This window comes from Triturus cristatus, chromosome 7, assembly GCF_964204655.1.
Source record: "Triturus cristatus chromosome 7, aTriCri1.1, whole genome shotgun sequence".
NCBI classification, from domain to species: Eukaryota; Metazoa; Chordata; class Amphibia; order Caudata; family Salamandridae; genus Triturus; species Triturus cristatus.
Window position 1 is genome coordinate 723,733,140 of NC_140590.1, and position 20,772 is coordinate 723,753,911.

The 20,772-nt window shown below is 44.6% G+C and overlaps 1 protein-coding gene across 2 annotated transcripts in view; it reads right to left on the reverse strand.

The window, feature by feature from the left end:
- Nucleotides 1-20,772, reverse strand: part of RNF213 (ring finger protein 213) — a 2,329,248-nt gene that overhangs the window by 1,619,204 nt on the left and 689,272 nt on the right. For both annotated transcript variants that reach the window (XM_085617427.1, XM_085617426.1), the window contains exon 11: nucleotides 13,299-13,354. In XM_085617427.1, coding sequence (XP_085473553.1) covers nucleotides 13,299-13,354 — 56 coding nt within the window. The remainder of the gene's footprint in view (nucleotides 1-13,298; nucleotides 13,355-20,772) is intronic.

Below are 20,772 nucleotides of genomic sequence, written 5' to 3' on the forward strand. Positions count from 1 at the left end.
ACTATGTAGTTGAACCCCATGGTACTGGGCAGCTTTGTTAATAAGCTGTGCAAATCCAATATTGTCATCAGGTGGTGATGGTCTTGAGGGATTTAGTTCGGGGTCACTATTATGATCTGGATCTTTATCGTAATCATCCAAGGGGTCTGAGTCCTGTGGTATGTTGTCCTCATCGCCATCCCCATCATTGTTATCCTGTGGCTCAGGTGAGAAAGGTGGTCGTGAGTCTGATGGTGAAATTAGTAAGTTTCGACTAAGAGGTGGAGGAGAGGGAGGTGTGTAAGGGGGAGAGGGGTTAGTACCCTAGTCTTTTTTCTTCAGAGGTAAATGGTAGTCCTCTGGAAGATCCAGCTTCCGTTTTTTAGGCAGGGTTGCTAGAAGATGTCTGATTTCAGGGTCGATATGCAACTATTTTTGTTTTGGATCCAAAGGATCTTGTGGAGGAAGTTCTTTAGATGGGGTCTCTTTGTCCTTTTCTCTTGATTCAGAGGGTTTTTTAACAGGTCTCTGAAGCTTTAGGAGGAGCTGTATGCTCTTTGGGCTCCGAGCCTTTCGGTGCGGAACGTTTTTGCTCCGAAGGTTTCAATTTTACCGGTTTCGGCTCCGGAGGTTTATCTTTAGTTGTTTTCGGCTCCGAAGCTTTGGGTTTAGCTGGCATCTGTTCCGAAGCTTTGGGTTTGACTGGTGTCTGCTCCGAAGCTTTGGCTTTATGCGGTTTCGGATCCAAGACTTTTGGTGCTGAAGATGTCTTCGGTGCCGATTGGGAAGCATCAGGCACGTGCTTGGTCATGGATTTCGGTGCTGAAGATGTTCTCTCCATGCCACTGGAATCAAGCTATCCAGGCTGAAGAGAGGTGAAACCCCAAAACCGTTCCTAGGATGCTTGTTTCCAGTCCAGGAAGGACCTGGCTTGGCAGTTCGGGCTGAACTGTTCCCATGAGGCACAGGGTCAAGACTGATTTGCATATGGCTGGGTTCAAATTGGAATGGCATGGTGAGCAAAAAAAACGATGGATTTAAGCCCCTATCTCTGTACTGGGGTGAATATATGACATTGTTCTGCATTTTGTCCATCAACTGTTGTTTTTTAAGATGTGGGTTTGGCACTGGAATGGGGCCGGCTCCATCCGGAGGCTGAATGTTTATCCCTATGTTTCATAGCCAGACCCGAGGGCAGGGCATCTGAAACGTTTTCACGGTGCCGCCTAGGCCAGAGGGCGAAGGTGATACCGGAGACTTTGCTGGTTTTGTGGGAAGCTGGGGCTCCTTACTCACTATTCATTGAGCTGGAGTGACGTTCGAGTTGTCTTCCATGTAGGAGTCGTCACTTCAGACATGGAGATTTGTTCTTCTTCTTCTTCGGCGCCGGGCTGTTGGAATTCAGACTCTTTCCCGAAGATGTCTGGCACCGGATTAGTGCAGTGTCGCATCTTGCGAGCCAGACAGTCAAGAATGGTTTTCTTCTATCGGAATGATCGACAGGCCTCGCAGTTGACTTCTTCGTGCTCCGGGGATAGGCAGAGGTTACAGACCTCGTGCAGGTCTGTGTGTGGGAACTTAGCACCACACGCGGGCCATTTCTTAAACGGGGTCCGTTCCATGGGCTGCTGGTGTGGTCGGATTGCGTAGGCTTCACAGCCCGCGAAGCTACCGATCGAATTTGTTGGATTTTGCAATGCGTGTCGAAAGGGAAACCGCGATCGAAAACAATACCATTAAGTGGTAAGGATTGCGCATCCAGAAGGTTGGAAGACGATACCAAACTTAGCGCAGCAATACACATCCGAACCCGATGGCGGAAAAAAACAATCTGGGGATGGAGTTGATGCCCATGGGCACTATCACCATAAGGAGGAGTCACCTACCTTGTGACTACTAACACTTCTTCATAGAAAAACAAAGTGCAAACATCCGAGCCCAACACCAGATGGCGATCTATGCTTAAGCATATGATCTACAGCTCATATGCCTCGAACTAAAAAGTTCCACCATTGTGCTGAGAAAATGTATATATGCAGGTATATAATTGAAAACAATATACCAATCTTGTGTTCTCTTGCGATGCGTTCCCGAACTTAAGTATCTAGGGAGTATGTGTGTGCTCTACCAAGAACCCTGGTACTGGATGATCCAATCCCATTAACTGGCAGGAATCAAGGTAGGACGCCATCCTGGCCATGAGCTAGAACCCCTTGCAGAGATATCAGCAAACTGCTGGGCCGAAGCATCAGCCTGGAGGGACCTCATGATGACAGCACTAGTGCTCCTCTGCAAACACTTGGAAAGGGATGTTTATCTAAAACAAAAGACATCCTTTCCTTGGGCCGAGGTCTCGATCAGGCTGTCATTGTTTGTGTGTTATAGAAAGCTGTGTCACCATATGTATGAAACCAATAAGCACATTTGTACAACGTGTCAGGGTGGCATGATAATGTTCTTGCGAATCTGTTTCTGTAAGCAAGTTATAGTTTACCAGGAAAAGAAGTTCAGGCTGTCATGAATGCAAATGCGTCAAAAGTCATTGTGTGCAAGTGAAGTCAACTTAAGGAAGAAACCCGTGTTCATGTAGAAATGGCAGTGATTCCCTCTGGGCCTAACGGGGACAAATCACAGAGCTGCCTGAAAGAGCACAGGGTGAAGGTCTTTGGGCACACCAGGAAGGATTTGTGCAACTGAATCCCAAAGCATGTGTGAGTAACAACCCACCAAACATCTGGCGTTAACAGATCGAAGGGCTAAGCTGGCAGACCAAAACATGTGTGCCGAATGTTTCCACTCACTTAGAATCCCTATCAGGAGGAGTATTGGACAAAGTAATTGGGATCTGTGTGGCTGGTGGAAGTCTTCACCACTAGGCTTTCTTACAAGTTGTGCTGCAAAAGAAACACAGAGTTGCCAGGGGTAGGACGATGGCAACTGGCAATTTGTCTACTGACTGAGAGCCGGAGCAAGGTTTGGCCCAGGCACCCAACGATGTATCTGTTAGAGCCTCATGAAAGGGAAGAAGGGGCTAAGAAGATGTTTGCCCCGGTTGGAGGACTTCTGTGAAAAGGAATATGCTACTTACCAGTGTGCATCTGTTCTTGGCATGTAGAGCTGCAGATCTACACACTTTTGCATAGATCGCCATCTGGTGTTGGGCCCGGATGTTTGCAGTTTGTTTTTCCTCTTGGAAAGTCTTTGGAAGTCACGAGGTCGGTGACTCCTCCCTTGGTTCGTATTGCGCATGGGCTTCGGCTCCATCCTCAGATTGTTTTTCGCCAACAGGGAAAGATGGAGCGTAGTGATAATAGTAAAGAAACCCATGTGTGTTGTATCTAAATAAGACAGACTGGAACAGATACAGGTAGCCGGGGAGGCGGGTGGGCATGTGTAGATCTGCAGCCCTACATGCCAAGAACAGATGCACACTGGTAAGTAGCATATTCCGTTCGAGGCATATGAGCTGCAGATTACACACTTTTGCATAGACTATATAGCAGTTCCCAACCTTAGCGGCGACCACCGGTATCTGTTGCAGTGGTTTGAAATAGTGTTTTTAGTACAGCCTGGCCCACACTAGCTTGTTGCTTGGTTTGCACATCTACACAGTAATGTTTAGTGAAAGTGTGCGGTGTTGACCATGTAGCTGCCTTGCAGATATCATCTAATGGGATGTTCCCTAGAAAAGCCATAGAAGCCCCTATCTTTCTTGTAGAGTGGGCTTTAGGGGGAACAGATAGCGTGCGTTTTGCTTTGTGGTAGCAAATTTGTATGCATTTTACAATCCACCTAGCTATCCCTGATTTAGAGATGGGGTTGCCTTTATGAGGTGGAGAGAAAGAGACAAACAGTTGCTTTGTCTTTCTGAAAGGTTGTGTTCTCTGGATATAGTAAAGCAAGGCCCTTTTAACACCCAGTGTGTGTAGAGCCCTTTCTGCAACAGTTTGAGGTTGCGAGAAAAAAACCGGTAATTCTACCGATTGGTTTAGATGAAAGGGTCAGATGACTTTGGGTAGGAATTTTGGGTTGGTACGGAGGACAACCTTGTTCGGGTGCATTTGGAGAAAAGGTTTTTGTATAGTAAGTGCTTGTATTTCACTGACCCTTCTAAGGGAGGTGATGGCTACAAGGAAAGCTGTTTTCCAGGTGAAGAATTGCAGTTCGCATTTATGCAAAGGTTCGAAAGGCGGTCCCATTAGCCTTGTGAGCACTATATTTAAGTTCCACACAGGTGAGTGTGGCTCTCTGGGGGGAATTATTCGTTTTAGGCCTTCCATGAAGGCTTTAATGGCAAGCACTCTGAAAAGTGATAGGTGCTGTCTGTTTTGTAGGTAAGCGGCAATTGCTGCGAGGTGTAACCAAATGGATGTATATGCTAGGTCACATCTTTGTAGATGTAGTAAGTAGCATATGATGTGCTGTATGGATGCGTCTAGAGGGTTGATTGTGTTATTATGGCAATAAACAAAAAAATCTTTTCCACTTGGCAGCGTAGCAGGCTCTAGTGGTAGGGCGTCTAGCCTCTCTGATAATGTTCATACAGTCAGGGGTAAGGTGAAGGTATCCGAATTCTAGGATCTCAGGAGCCAGATCGCAAGGTTGAGCTGAGCTGGGTCCGGGTGTCTGATCTCTCCATGGTTCTGGGTTAGGAGGCATGGTGAGAGGTGTAATTTTTGGTGTGGCACTACTGAGAGTTCCAGTAGCGTGGTGTACCAAGTTTGTCTTGCCCATGTTGGAGCTACTAGAATCAGTGTGAGGGAGTGCTGTTGTAGCTTTCGCACCACTAATGGAATTAGTGGGAGAGGTGGAAAGGCGTATGCAAATTTGCCTGACCAGTTCATCCATATCGCATTGCCTTTGGACAATGGGTGTGGGTATCTGGCGGCAAAGCTTGGGCATTTTTTGTTTTCGTGGGTGGCGAATAGGTCTATCTGTGGATGCCCCCACATCTGAAAGAACGGGTGAAGAACCTGCGGGTGAAGTTCCCACTCGTGGATCTGCTGCGTCTGTCTGCTGAGCAGATCTGCCATGGTGTTTTGGACTCCTGGGACATGTTGGGCTAGGAGAAAGATTTTGTGTGGAATTGCCCATCTCCATATGCTCTGTGCTAGTTGAGAGAGCTGTGGAGAGTGTGTGCCGCCTTGTTTTTGGATGCAGTACATGGCGGTCATGTTGTCTGTGCGGATAAGGACTGCCTTGCCTAAAATCTGTGTGTGAAAAGATTTTAGGGCTAGAAAGATTGCCAGTAACTCCAGATGATTGATGTGGAGTAACTTTTGTTGCGGCGTCCATGTGCCCTGCACTGTGAGGTGTAGTAGATGAGCTCCCCAGCCGGAGAGCGATGCGTCTGTTGTCAGGATTATTTGTGGAACCGGGTCCAGGAACGGTCGACCTCTGGAAAGATTTGTGGTGTTCCACCACTGCAGAGAGCGATGGGTGCCACCGTCTACCAACACCAGATCTGTCAGTTGCCCCTGGGCCTGGTTCCATTGGTGCGCTAAGCACTCTTGGAGTGGACGCATCTGGAGTCTTGCATGAGGCACTATGAAAATGCAAGAGGCCATCATCCCTATCAGTTGCATAAACACTCTTGCTGGGAGGTAGTGTTAGAGTATGAATTTGTGACGCAAAGCCTGAATGCTTGCAATCCTGGCCTGATTGGGGTAGGCTATGGCTTTTGAGGTGTCTATGGTGGCACTGAGGTATTGCTTTATGTGGGATGGTGTTAACTGGGACTTTTGGTGGTTCACCGTGAAGCCTAGTTGGTGAAGTAGTTGGATTGTAGTGGCGGTGTGGTGTACACATTGGTTGTAGGACGCGGCTTTTATCAGCCAGTCGTCCAGATACGGGAAGACGTCAATGTGCTGTCTTCTGAGATGTGCCGCCACTACCGCTAGGCACTTGGTGAATACCCATGGTGCTGTTGTGACCCCGAATGGGAGCACCTTGAACTGGTAGTGTTGCCCGTCCACTACGAATCTGAGGTACTTTCTGTGGGCATGGTGTACCGGAATGTGAAAGTATGCGTCTTTCAAGTACAGTGTGGTGAGAAAGTCATTCTGGGAGAGGAGCGGAAGTACCTGCTGAAGTGTTACCATGTGAAAATGGTCCGAATGTATGTATTTGTTTAGAGGCCGGAGAACTAAGATAGGTCGTAGAGTCTCGTCTCTTTTTGGTATCAGAAAATATAGGGAGTAGACCCCTACATTTTGCTGATCGTGGGGGGCCTGTTCTATTGCGTGTTTTTGTAGGAGGGAGATTACCTCCTGTTTTAGTAACGTGGAATGTTCTTCTGACATTGGGCGTTGCCTGGGTGGAATGTTGGGGGGGTAGATGTAAGTTCTAGGCAGTACCCTGAACGAATAATTTGGGTCACCCATTTGTCTGATGTGATGGACTCCCAGACGTGAAGGAAATTTTGTAGTCTGCCCCCGACCGGAGTGGGATGGTCTGGAGGGAGCAGGGCAAAGTCATTGGGTAGGCGGTGTGGCAGAGCGGACGGTATTTGTTTTGCCTCTGCCTTTATTGGTATTGCCTCTATACCCGCCTCTTTGATAACCTTTTGTGAAGGTGGACTGAGGAGGGGATATGTAGGACGTGGATGCGCTATCTGAGGAGTAGCCTCTGCCCGTGCCCCGAAATGAAAAGCGGCGAAAGGAGCGCCTTGGAGGGTGTGACTGTAGGGCTCCCATAGATTTCGCCGTATCTGTATCTTTCTTCATCTTCTCGAGGGCCTCATCTATCTTTGGACCAAATAAATGTTCCTGATCAAATGGATGGTTTAATATAGAGGCTTGTACCTCCGGTTTAAAGCCTGAAACTCTAAGCCAAGCGTGTCGACGGAGGAGGACACTAGTGTTAACGGCCCTGGAGGCTGTGTCTGCTGCATCTAAGGCACAGCGTATAGAGGTATTAGTTATGGTCTTACCCTCTTGAATTAATTCATTGGCCCTATTTTTATATTTTTCTAGGAGATGGTGCATGATGGTTTCTAGTTCATCATAATGCTCTCTGTCGTATCTGGCCAATAGCGCTTGTTGGCGATACGCCATATATTGGCTGCCTGGGACGCAGTGCGTTTTCCAGACGCGTCCAGGAGCTTTGACTCTTTGTCCGGCGGTGGTGCTTCGCCTGATGCCTGTGAATTAGATCTTTGCCTTGCAGTGGATACCACTAAGGAATCCAGTGGCGCTGGCCCTTTGATATATGCAGGATCTGTGGGGGCGGCTTTATACTTTTTTTCTATGCGTGGGTTTAGGACCCTAGCCCTGACTGGGTCTTTAAAAACCTCTGGTGCATGTTTTATTACGCCTTTGAGCATAGGTAGTATAGCAGTAGACCTATGTGCATTATCAAAGTTGTCTAGGAGGAAATAGTCCTCTACTGGGTCAGTGTGTAGCTCTACCCCGTGATAATGTGCCGCCCTCTGAAGTAGGTGGTGAAAACCTAGTGAGTCTTCTGGTGGAGATGGCCTGGATGGATAAAGGTCATCTTGTGGGACATCTGGAATGTCTGGATTATTGTAATCATCCCAGGGGTCTGGGGATCATGTAGGGGTGGGATCTTGTGGCACATCTGCTGGGTCGTAGTATGGGTCCCCCTGATCATCATGGTCTGGAGACGGGGTCGGAGAGCGATGAGGCAGGGGTGGAGAAGGTGGAGGGGGCGGAGGTGGAGAGGGTGGAGGAGGTGGGGAAGGTACTCTGAAAGGGGAGGTAGCACAGTCCTTCCTCTTTGGAGGTGGAGGTGGAGCTGGTTTGTCCAAATGTCTCTTTTTAGAAGACAGTACCAAATGCCCAGTTTTTGGATCCTTGGTAAGTGTCTTTTGCAAACGATCCGGTGTAAAAAGTTCTTGCGACACTGGTGATTCGGTCGGCGCCGGCGTTTTCGGGTCAGATGGCTTTTTGGGCTTGTCTGTGCCGTGCTTTTTTGGGACCTCCGATTTTTTGTTCGGTGCAGAGACAGGCTCCGGCGCGGGAGTGTCAGTGCCGAGGGCCTTATGATGTTTGGTCGGCACCGAGAGGCTGGGTTTGGACACCAAGGGCTTTGGTACGGGGCTCGGTGTCGAGGTAGAGGCCGATCTCTTCTTCGGTGCCCAAGGGTGTTCCTCGGCACCGCTGGCAGGCTGGCTCGAGCCCGAGCCGCCGGAAGGCTTACTTGGCTTCTTCACCGGGCCCGAAGGTGGGGTGTTCGAAGCAGTGTCTTTGGTCTTGCCTAGGCCCGGAGGCGAAGGCGTGACCGAAGCCTTTTTGGGTGTCGGCGCGGGTGTGGGAGGGGGTATTTTACTCACGACCCTCTGCGCCGGGGTTATGTCCTCCACATCGGAGTCGTCGGCTTCGGAAGCACTGACTAGGTCCTCTTCAGTGTGCTGCTGTCCCGGAGCTTCGACGTCGTCCCCGAAGATGTCGACTGGAACGGAAGTCGAGGAGTGCGCCATTTTCCGTCTGGCCCTTCGATCTCGAATAGTCTTTTTGGATCTAAAAGACTTGCAGGCGGGACAGTCTCGAGCCTCGTGTTCAGGGGAGAGGCAGAGGTTGCACACCTCATGAAGATCGGTGTGGGGGAATTTGGCCCCACATCGAGGGCACTTCTTGAATGGAGTTCTTTCCATCAGCCGGGACCGGAGCCTGGATAGGCCCGAAGGCTGCCGTCGATGACTGGAATCGAAGGTGTGTCGAAGAAGAAGGTGATTGAGGAGATCAGAATCTAAACAATACCGCAAAGAGCGAGGATTCCGCTTCCATCGTCGAACTGGAATGTTCGGAACCGGAGCGCGAAGTATTACATCCGAGACCGATGGCGGAAAAAAACAATCTGAGGATGGAGCCGAAGCCCATGCGCAATACGAACCAAGGGAGGAGTCACCGACCTCGTGACTTCCAAAGACTTTCCAAGAGGAAAAACAAACTGCAAACATCTGGGCCCAACACCAGATGGCGATCTATGCAAAAGTGTGTAATCTGCAGCTCATATGCCTCGAACCATTGGTTTTAACCTCCAAGGTGGCGAGTTGGAGGTCAGGAACTTCAACCGCCCTAGAGATCACCATGGCGTAGGTAGCAGGTTGTTCTGTGACTGGTCCAGGAGGAGGAAAAAAGAGTAATCTCCCGGTAGGTATCAAGGCCACTAGCCTCCAATTCCTTGTATCAATTGTAATATTTGAACAAACTCATAAACCAGGTCACAGTCATTATCTGCGTCAGTGCAAAAAGGGTATGGAGGGAGTGCTGCCAAGACTGTGGTAATTCAAGTGGGAGAAACCACGACTTGGATGGCTGTGGGCAAGACTCTGGTCTAGTGTCAATTTGGTGTCAGAGAGGACAATCAAAGCTGCTTTTTCAGGCTGCAGAGTCAGTGCGACATGCCCCGGGCCACGGACCTGAGGAGTCGAATGCAGGCGAAAGGGAGCAGAATCTCACTTCACCTTCATGTGTCTCTTACGCTTACCCGAGTACTTGAAACGCAAGAAAGACTGACCTCGGGAGAAGCTCCATCAACTTCTGGAATGGGACCAAGAGTGAACCTAAGACGCAAAGCACAACTTGGAACAGTCTTATGTAGTCTCTTTGTATGCTTGACAACCTCATAGTTATTGATGGCCTTCGAATTCGACATGTGGGCTTCGCAGGGCTTGGAGTCTTAGCTTGACCCCAAGCACCAAAGGAACACCTGATGGGAATCTGCCACAGACATTTATTTCTGACAGTCCCTACAGGGCTTGAAACCTGTCGTTTTAGGGGGGGGACATCCCTTTCACATTTGAGAAAATTTGGAAATATCTGGGCAAATCTCTCAAGGAGGCAAGCTCCTGATCCGCATCTGCTGGCTTGAAAAGAAAGGATCTGATGTCTGCATTCAGGACTGGTACCTATATAGCCCTGCATGTCTTTTACGAATTGGAATCGCTTCAGTAAAGGGCTACAAGGTGTCACGTCTGGCACACAGAGGTAGTGCTGAAAAGATTTTGGATCCAGTCTGACGCCTGGGGTTTTTTCAGAAGGTGAGGAATCTGCAACTAGAAGTCTCTATCAGAAAGTACTATTCCACAGATGGCCACAATTACTAGCAATATGGCAAGTATAGATGCCTTATGCCATTATTAGTCCATGAATGCCAATGTTGTCAAGATTTGACATTATTATGCCAGTGTTATGCCAGAAATAGTCAAAATTGTATGAGAGATGCGCACCTTATATTGGGGGAATCAGATACAAGTATTCCCTGACACCATGGTTTCCAGGGTGAGATAGATACATTTTTATATCACAACTACTTAAAATAATTGCAATTGGTTACATAAAAGGAGAGTAAAAAAAAAACACTTGTCATTTTATAAATCAAAGGATTAAATGATGAAGCATAGGCATGCCACCAACTAGGTTGGTGGGTGAGGGTTCTTTTAAAAAAAGTAATGGGTTCTCTGAAAGGGAGACTTCTTTGATGACCATGACTCTCTGGTTTACCAAAGCTGAATATTGAGCTTGCTCTTATTGTTTGTTGATTCAGCCCTAGCGGAGACGAACAAGCCCCTCTGTTCCAACCTCTCTCCCTTTTTTGTTACAGATGTTATTTTATGAAAACATATCAATTTATAATCCTATTACTCCTAAAATCAACAATTTTAAATTGCAGATCAGGGTTAAAAAAGGTGGCAGGATTCATGGTCAAGATGTTTAAGATTCTAAGCAGTTATCAAAATTCCTCAGAGTTATTGCCACCGTCATAAATTTCATGAAATGGTTGGCCAATTGTGCAGAGTCGACTTTCATGTACTCTCCTAGTTCCACTTGGCATGTCTGTACATTCAAAATGAGCCAGGTAGGGAGAGCCAAAAGATTCTAAAAGCACTTAATTTCTTACAGATGCACAGCACATGAATTAGTGTTTCCTCCCCTTTTTCGCAGGGTCTGCACTGTGTCTATTTCTTCCTTGTACCTCTGACCATACTTATATGCCAGTAATGGAATTAATTCAAAACGTAATCTCGTTGGCGCTTCATGATTGGCTTTAGAGGGGACGAGAGGTAGTGTGGCAAGCCCCACAGTCGTAAAGTTTTGAAGCCCAACTGCAGTGACTTCGGTTTTTCACTGTTAGTGCATCACGTTTTGCCGATATTAGCTTAGCTTGTTTAGGTAGTAATTTTGCTGCCACAGCTGTGGGTAAAGAGCTTGACCAAATGTCATGTGCTTCCAACACTTCTATACAGTGCATTAAAAATAAGTTCCAGTTTGACCCGGAGTTACTCATCAGTACCCAGATGTGACTCCTTAGAGTATAACCCCAGGCTTGTTTGGCTTTCAAACAGTAAGCTACACACCTAGCTTTTAATATCCATTGTTGAGATGACAGGGTGAGAAAATGTCTTTAAATATGGGAAACACCACCAACCACACACAAAACACATACACAATAGCACACATATGTTCAGAGAAACATTTAAAGCCGGGGTCTCCAATCTTTTGTTAAATGAGAGCTACTTATGATCAGTTAAAATCGTTGTCAGCTACTGAAGGCCAAGTAACTCGCACATTGTTACCAGACACCCCCTCGCCCAGCTTCACTGACTTTAAACCTGATGTCCAAGGATCCCGATACTATGGTTTCAACAAATACTGTGACTAGGGTTACTATGATAGGGAGGCATATATGTGTATGCTTGACTGCGAGCCTGTGTCGAATGTACTTCTGGCACAGGACATACCTTTCGCCATATGTGGCACCATTACATGTTCAACACAAGCATACAACCATTTATTTTAAGGGAAGAAATTTAAAAGGCAGACAAATGCTCAACTAAAACGTTCATATTAAGGAACTTTTTCTGCACATATAAAAATTTCTATTAAAAAAAAGGTCTGTATTTTTCAGTTATAAATATAATAGTGTGCCTACCAGTGACTGGGAATAAGATGCCTGCTGTGTGTAAATGCGACACTTTGAAATGGGAGAAAATTCAGCTGAAGAGTTAACTTTATTTTTATGTGTATTGCAAAAAAAAACTTATCATTTTCATTTTCTCCTTTCTCAAAGTGTCTTTACAAATATTAGGCATATTACTCCCAGTCAACTGTAGACATGGTGCCATATTTATAACAGGAAAATACAATCATTTGTTTAAATGTGAGGAATTTAAAGTGAAGAAACATGCTTCATACAATATTAGGACTTAATTGGCTTAATATAAAGTAGAGAAAAACATTAAGACAATGTTTCATAGAAACATTTTTCTTCACTTTAAATTTCTCACATTTAATAGAAAATGACTATTTTTCAGTTATATATATGGCATTGTGTCTTCCAGCCACTGGGAGCAAGATGCCTGCTGTTTGCAAATGTGACACATTGGATTACGAGAAAAATAAATGAAGAGTTGACTTAAATAGTAAGTTAACTTCATTTCAATTTTATCTAATTTAAAGGCATTCAGAAATATTTTGATCTCATGCTCCAATATTGAGTTGAAAACAACTTTTATCTAAGAGTTAAATACCTCAGTACTTCAGTTTTGAAACTCTGTGACCCGCATGGTTCATTATCAGGCTCTATATGCTGTCTGATGATAATATAAAATAAACATAGCCTTTCCTCAACTTTAAAAGGAAAACACAACACTTATTTATTGCAGTTCTTAGTGAAAAATTAACTCAAGGCTGGGAGCTACTCGGAAGGTTTCTGCCAACTAATGGTAGCTCACGCCCCACTGGTTGGAGACACCCGATTCAAACAAATGCACATACATGCATGCACAAACCGTATGCAAAAACCACTACCACTGTCTCAAACAAACAAGCTCATTACCTGTATCCACTCTCAATCCACCCTCTGCTCTCCTTCGCTACATGGCTACTAATGTATAGTAAACCCATAATTTCACTCAGCCTTCGTAAGTCCAACACTCTAGTAACTCCACTGTGAATCAAAGCTGGCACTTCTTTGCTGGCCCAATTTTCTCAAGTAGTGTATTATTGAAAGATATGGGGTTGGCAAAGTTGACCAATCTTGATGTGCCTTTGAGAAACTAAGAGAATGAAGACATGGTGATGTTACAGGTACCTGAGACTGTCGCCATGTGTGATTTGCATGTACACCTGTGGTCCTGCTACTGATTTGGCAGGTGACCATTTCTAGGAGATGTGTAGAGCCACATCTCCAGAATGGGAACACCCTCTGAATTACGAGCTGTGTTATGCAGCATTCCAGGGAGCAACTTTCAGGGTACTGGCTACATACCAGTAACTCCAGAGCAACTTGTTAGAGACCACTGCTAAAAAGATACCTCGAGTGAAAGAAGGCTGGATAATGCTGCCTCTGAGTACCTGTTTTTGGGAGTTTCCATAATGCTCAACAGTTTTTCAAGAAGCTGCTGCACCTTCTGTAAATGTAAGAAAAAAACACAATTCAAGATATAAGAACTTAAATGTGCATTTATTGAAGTAGAATAACCAATTTTCAATTTCAGATAGCCTTAATCATGTACTTTTGAAGAAAGACCTGGCTGTTCATATTGTAGACATCTAAAATCATTCATTAGATTCCCACAGAAGACCCAGAAGTGAGAAAAGGTTATTACCTGTAACTGTAGGTCTGCCGGATTAGTACCTTTCATAGTTTATTTGTTGAATAGTTACTCATCCTCAGTAGATGTGATGTGTCAAAGTGATCATCAGTCAGTTTAGCTAGAACAGTATTAATATGAACAAGCCAGGAATGGTCCATGAAAAGATAGGTGAGCCTAATCAAGTCTGCTAAAAATGTCTTAGCTGTGCACTAGCAAAACAGTTGATATTTAGATGTGCGTTTTCCATATTCTGGATTTAGTTGGGTATAAATATTACAAGCGTATTTTAGCTAAAAGTAGGGGACAGTCTTTATTTTTTAATTCCAACAAGCATATACACATTACATTTGAACAACTTTATAAAATTTAATGGCATTAAATGGGATTTGTCTTCACCATTATTGGTCTGCAGTTTTGACCTTTGTCCTACATTCCTATTACGTCCTTGCAAGAAAGGTACCTTGTATATCCTGAAATATAGGCCATTGATAATTCATACCACTTATGAGGCTAAAGTGGATACTCTAACTTCAGATTCCTCGAAGCAGAATATCCCCAAGGCACTAGACTGGATCTGGCAAATTGTGAAGCAGTGCTCCGATGCACTGACAGGTGGCATCTTAATACTCTGCGTTGATTACAAGATGCCATGGAAGTGACAAGAGTGGAGCTGCATATAAATGACACCCCTGCATGCCAACATCAGTTTATTGCCTGCTCCCTTTTTATGCCCTCAGACACAGAACATGAACAACAGTTGGTAACAGTGTGCTGAGTACTATTTGGGACCCTTTTAGATGTTGAAAAAATGGGGAGGTGGGAGAAAACTGCGGTTAGATAGAGAATACTTCAGAAACGGCATTACAGCAGGCATTCTTCTCATGATTACTTTTAACTGCTGATTCCTAGCCTTAGAACAGATACCAATGTAATACCTCCACAAGGTGAAGCGTCTGTGAAGTGGCCTCAAACAAAAACATCTTGCAAAACCAAATGGGCAAAGTGGTCCTTCCGCTGAACCTGGCTATCAATTGTACATAAGAAAAAGGGAGGCACAGGAACAAAAGTCTACCATAAGTTAACATATCAAACAAAAATGTGTTTGTAAAACACAACAATTCGTGTCAGAATTAGTTAAAGTAACCCACCACAACAATATATCTTGTATCCAACCCTAGGTGCATTTTATTCTCCGTGTAATGCAATTGAGGGTATGCCAGTAGTGAAAAAAGGCTTATAAAAATACATATTAACATTAAAAAAAACATAGTAAATTTGTTTACAAACAAGTTCACATATAATCACAAACAAATAAAAAATAAACACATTTGGTGGTCATTTAAAGCCCTGAACTTTATGTTCAGAATTAAAGCGGGCACGGCACCTAAATATCTTCTAGCCCTTGCCCACCCCTACACTCCCAAACGTAACCTACGGTCGCAGTCGGCAGCCTTTTTCTGCGTGCCGAGATTCAAACGGGCGAGAGTAGGTGGCAGATCCTTCGCCCATCTGGGACCATCCCTCTGGAACACGCTCCCTCCCTTCATCCGAAAGGAGGAAAATTATGTCAGGTTTAGAAAGCATGTTAAGACCTGGCTATTTGAACAATAAATCTCAATAGCCATTACTCCTGTCTTCTAACTAGCTGTGTCTAGGCGCCGGGAAACCCTTTTTGGGTAGCTGTTGCGCCCTACATATTGAAAAAATAAATAAATAAATTCTTTGCCCATCCCTACCACAGCTTTCAAACAATATAAAAATGGTGTTTATAATTGTCCGTCAAAGAGTTCATAATCCACCTCGGAGGTAGCCAGGGAAAAATATAATCAAGTGTTTACCCGACATGGATAATTATGAAAATACATCCTTGGTTGGTTGACTCCTCCAAATCATATTAAGTCTTAATAAGTTGTTAGTTAATTTAACAAAGTCTGACACAAATTGTAGTTGTGTTCTACAAACACATTGAATTTTTGTTTGATGTATGAGCTTATGGTAGACTTGTTCCTGTGCCTCCCTTTTTCTTATGTACAATAGGTTAGACATAGAGCAGCAGTGATTAAAGGGCACCCCCTGTTTTCTTAACCTGGCTGTCAAGGCAGTAGAGCTTCATGAACATATTCACTGTTACCCATGTTGTAGCCCGTTGGATATCAAGGACATCCCACACTCTAACAAAGGCAGTTGTAGCCATCTTGGCCATGGTGTAATGGGCTCTCAGATCTTGCAGGAGCTACTTCTTAGTCAGTGCACAGCAGATCTTAATGCAGAGGATTATGCCTATCGACATAGTCCTCTTCTGAACAGCCAAAAAAACAAAAGGATGCATGGCAACTTAGTTTTTAAGAGGGAATTCTCCCACACCAGGTTATAAATGTGTTCCTATGTCTGGTAAAGATGGATTTCACGGAGGAGCAAAGATGTCATCCACCATTTCAGAGTGCAAATTTAAAGCAGTCAATTGCCATAGCTCAAGCTCCAGACAAGGAGGTGTAAGTTGGGTAAGTTTTGGCTGGAGGACTCTTCCTTGTAGATGAGACAAGTGGCTCCAGACAACTATGGTGCTAACAGCACTACTGATGGTGTAAATCCCACTGCTTGCTGATTTCATGCTTTTCGCTTCCTACCTGTTCTTTTAATTTGGTTTATTCCCCTAGTAGTTACAGGCGCTAAGGGAGATTTGCCGCCTTCAACAGGTGCAGCAGAGCTCTAGATCAGCTATTATTACTCCTCCTGCTTTCTTTACGATTCAACATGCTATAGCGAGTCCTAGGTCCAGCCTCTTGAATTTAAACTGGCCTACAAAAAGAAGGCTATGCTTCAGCACGGAACATCATTTTAATTTGGTATGTGCAAAGGCAAGCCAGTCTGTGCCCATGACGTGTTAGACTCTTTCCTCATTCACTGGTAAACAACTCATGTTGTATACTATCAGTCAACTCCACAAGCGGAGGACTACCAGCCCCAGCATCCTCACTCCCTTCAGAAACTAATCTCTTTTGCTACTGCCATCATTTCCAATCTAATCTACACTCCAGATGAAGATGAAATACTAGAAGCTGACAACACATTCTGTAATGTTAGGCCCCAACATCAACCTAAGACGAATTGTTCAGAATACAAAGGTCAACAGCTAGTAAAGGTATTGGAGTATCAGGGCTTGCGAGTGATAAATGGCAGATCACTGGAAGACACCTGGCCTAAGAACACCTATCACGGAGTGACGGACCGATCAATACTTGACTTTACTGCAGTCTCCTTAACCTTATGTCATGTATCTCACAATTTTACTCTACTTTGAGTTATCACTTCTACCAACACATATACTTTAACTTCAATCTGTCCAAGTTTCAACCCACAGCACCAAAAGAAGGAAATATTAAGTTGATTGATCTAAAACGCCTCAAATGGTCAAATGAAGCCATTCCAGACCTTGCAAAAAACAATTAAGGAGCTACAGATTGCATCTGTAAAAGAGAGGTCTAATATGATACAAGCCTGGACCAACTTTATGTCTAACCTGACATCACTAATGACAAGAAAACGAAACCAGGTTCCAAGAAACAAAATTTGCAAAGCAACAACCAAGCGAGGGTCAAATACTGAAACGTGAATTAAATACAGCAAACAGGAAACTTCACGTGGCTGACCTGGACCAAATGGCATGGGAGGCTTTACGGCAATTGAGGAAAACAAATGTTTAAACTAAGGGAAGACAAAAGAAATGGTAAGGAGAGATTTTGGTCCAAATTACTATTCAGTATGAGGCAACCCAATTTGTGCAGCTTTTGGGAAACGATACACAACTTGAATAGGTCGGTGAACGCCATAACCTCAAACGTACAAGAACAAGAATTGGGCCCAACTTCCTAACAAAGAGACTTACAGACAACTTAATTCCTGTACAATTGATTTCAAAGCTCTTGAACGACTCTATTCATCAAGTTTGACCGATGACTAGTGGAATCATAGTGAGGCCGTACTGTAGAAATGAAGGTACTCTTATCTTAAAGGAAAATACAATTGATTGTTCTCCTACTCAGTAGAGGAAATAACTAACATAATAAGCAAATGCAGAGGTGCTGGAGCCCAAAAGCCAAATGGCATTCCACAAGCTAGCTTTGAACACGAACCAGTTTTCTGGAGCAACCGTGTGGCCGAACTCTTTAGAGAAATAGAACTGCAAAACTGAATACCATCTAGCAGGAAAGGATCAATCATCACACCAGTATACAAAGGGGGTGATAGAACGAATCCAACAAACTATAGGCTTATTGCACTACTGGATGTAGAAGCAAAGTACCACGCCTCCTTGATCCTGGAAGACCCAATTAACTGGTCGGATGAACACAATTTGATCCCAATGAATCAAACTGGCTTTAGAAAGAAGATCAGAACAATTACCAATATCTTGCAAGCAAAAAAGAACAAAACCTGCATCTCTGTTTTATACTATGAGTATATGCTATTCTACTCCCAAACCTGGCTAAGAGTAAAGTTCCCACCATCACTGCTACATGCATTTCTTTTCTAAACTTTATTGGTGTAAATGAATAAAATTTATAAAGAAAAAAAAAAAAAAAAAAGGAAAAAAGATTTCCATGGGAAGTTAATGACAATTTGCAAGCTATTACAGAATCTATTTATCCTAGCTCCGTTTATTAGGTCGAGCCTATACAGCGCTTGCATTGTTAGGTGATCTTTTGTAGGTACCTGGTGGGGGTCTGACTCCTCCCACGCATTGGATTGGCCTTTGTGTGTGTCCTTAAAAAGTCATAGCCTGTAAATGGCTAATGGTGGGTGTATGTCCCACCTTTTTTTTTCAAAAGTCCTCTCCCATGGAGAATTGCCGCGGTAGCAAGCAGCTAACCTCAGGGGGTGCCAAATTTTCAAATGTATTTTGGATGTAAAAGCCACTGCAGTAGAATTCCTTGCCTTCAGCAGTGCTGAAGCAACATAAAAATGGCAAGATAACTCTGGTAAATAATGGGCATGCTGTGGAGAGATGGAATTTTCTCTCGTGGAAGGTTTGGCTCATCATAAAGTAGTGCAGAGGGCTTTATATAACGGCTGCTGCTTTTTTCAGAAAGATGCTTTTGTCACTTGCAGTTTATAAATTTCAATCCAATAATATTAGTTAGCTGTTAAATGCCATCAAAGAACTGCATGTAAACTGTAAGGTATTGGCAGGGCCACAGGAAGGCTGAGTAAATTATGTAGCAGGCAAATTATTTGGCATAATACGGCACATATTGTGATAGTATTCATTACGCAGTTATTTGTACACTTGTTAACACTGTCTGGGCATTGTTTGCAGCTCAAGAGTACTGACTTAATGCCCAATTATAGCAATAAGAAACAGAAAGGTGACCACTCTACCTTAGCAAAGGGTTTATCAACTGCATGGCTACATGTTTTGCTGCGTTTTTAGTAACTTTTGAACCGTTTGAGATGGCAGATAATGTATTAGAAAGGGAAATATGTGGCAAGTACCGCAATTCTATAATATGGTGAAAATGATGCACAACCGTATAAGTCCAGTGGCCCTGGGTGCATGTTAGAGCGTCTTGATTTTTTTCCTGTATCTTTCATTATCCTAATGTTGCTAAAAGGGGATAATTTGGGTAGAAATCAATCCTTATTAGTAAAATCAACACCTAACTACAATGCTAGGTTTTAAATCGTGAGCCTGTGATACTCCAGACCAAGCACTCTTACAACATACTGCCTACCAATATGGATGACATGCGACGCCTGCACCTTGTAGTCCTCTGTGTTTTATGTAACCTTTCCTAGAGACTTATCTGCACATGTATGATTCATTGTCTCTGGACAATGTGTGTGTGATGTTAAGGTCTCTGAAACCCTACTCTGGCTAAGTAGCGCTATAAAAATACAGAAATCCATGTGAGGGAGTTGGAGGGTGGTAGTGAGGGAATTTTTGGATAATGAGGTCATTGAGGGGCGCCAACAAGCATTGTCGCATTGGGCGCCAACAACGCTAAACCCAGCCCTGGTAATACGTAGCCAATCTACACTAGCAATCCATAGATAGCTTTATTTGTTTGTTGTAGCATGCACTCTGAGAGCATACATATTAAAGCAACCTCTTTAGACAGGTATGTGGAGATTGGACATCTGACATCTCCGGACTCTCATCTGGTTCACTTCATGTACGTGAGTGTTAATATAAGTTGCAACTAAACTGACTGTGAAGAGATTAACTGGCATTATGTTTGACCTAGCATAACGCAAAAACCAAAGGAAATGATGGACGGAGTGTTGAACAGTGCAAGCACTCACCCCCAGTCAACTGATCTGGGTTTAATCCATCACCATTCTTTAGCCCACTCTGCCACCCCAGTTCAGACATGGCCATATGCAAATCAGTCTGACCCTGTGCCACATGGGAACAGTCCAGCCCGAACTGCCAAGCCATGTTTTCCCTGGACCGGAAACAAGCTTCCTAGGACCGGTTTCTGGCATTTCAGCCGTCTTCAGCCAGGCTTGCTTGAATCCAGTGGCAAAGTGAGCAAGGGACTCACGTCTGAGCATACCCTGCCAACTTATGGCGAACAAAGCAAAAACCAAAGGCTCACTTTGCCACTGGATTCAAGCAAGCCAGGCTGAAGACGGCTGAAATGCCAGAAACCGGTCCTAGGAAGCTTGTTTCCGGTCCAGGGAAGATATGGCTTGGCAGTTCGGGCTGGACTGTTCCCATGAGGCACAGGGTCAGACTGATTTGCATATGGCCATGTCTGAACTGGGGTGGCAGAGTGGGCTAAAGAATGGTGGTGGATTAAACCCAGATCAGTTGACTGGGGGTGAGTGCTTGCAATGTTCAACACTCCGTCCATCATTTCCTTTGGTTTTGCCTTGTTCGCCATAAGTTGGCAGGGTATGCTCAGACGTGAGTCCCTTGCTCACTTTGCCACTGGATTCAAGCAAGCCTGGCTGAAGACGGCTGAAATGCCAGAAACCGGTCCTAGGAAGCTTGTTTCCGGTCCAGGGAAGATATGGCTTGGCAGTTGGGCTGGACTTGTTCCCATGAGGCACAGGGTCAGACTGATTTGCATATGGCCATGTCTGAACTGGGGTGGCAGAGTGGGCTAAAGAATGGTGGTGGATTAAACCCAGATCAGTTGACTGGGGGTGAGTGCTTGCAATGTTCAACACTCCGTCCATCATTTCCTTTGGTTTTGCCTTGACCTAGCATAACACCACAAAGCCTA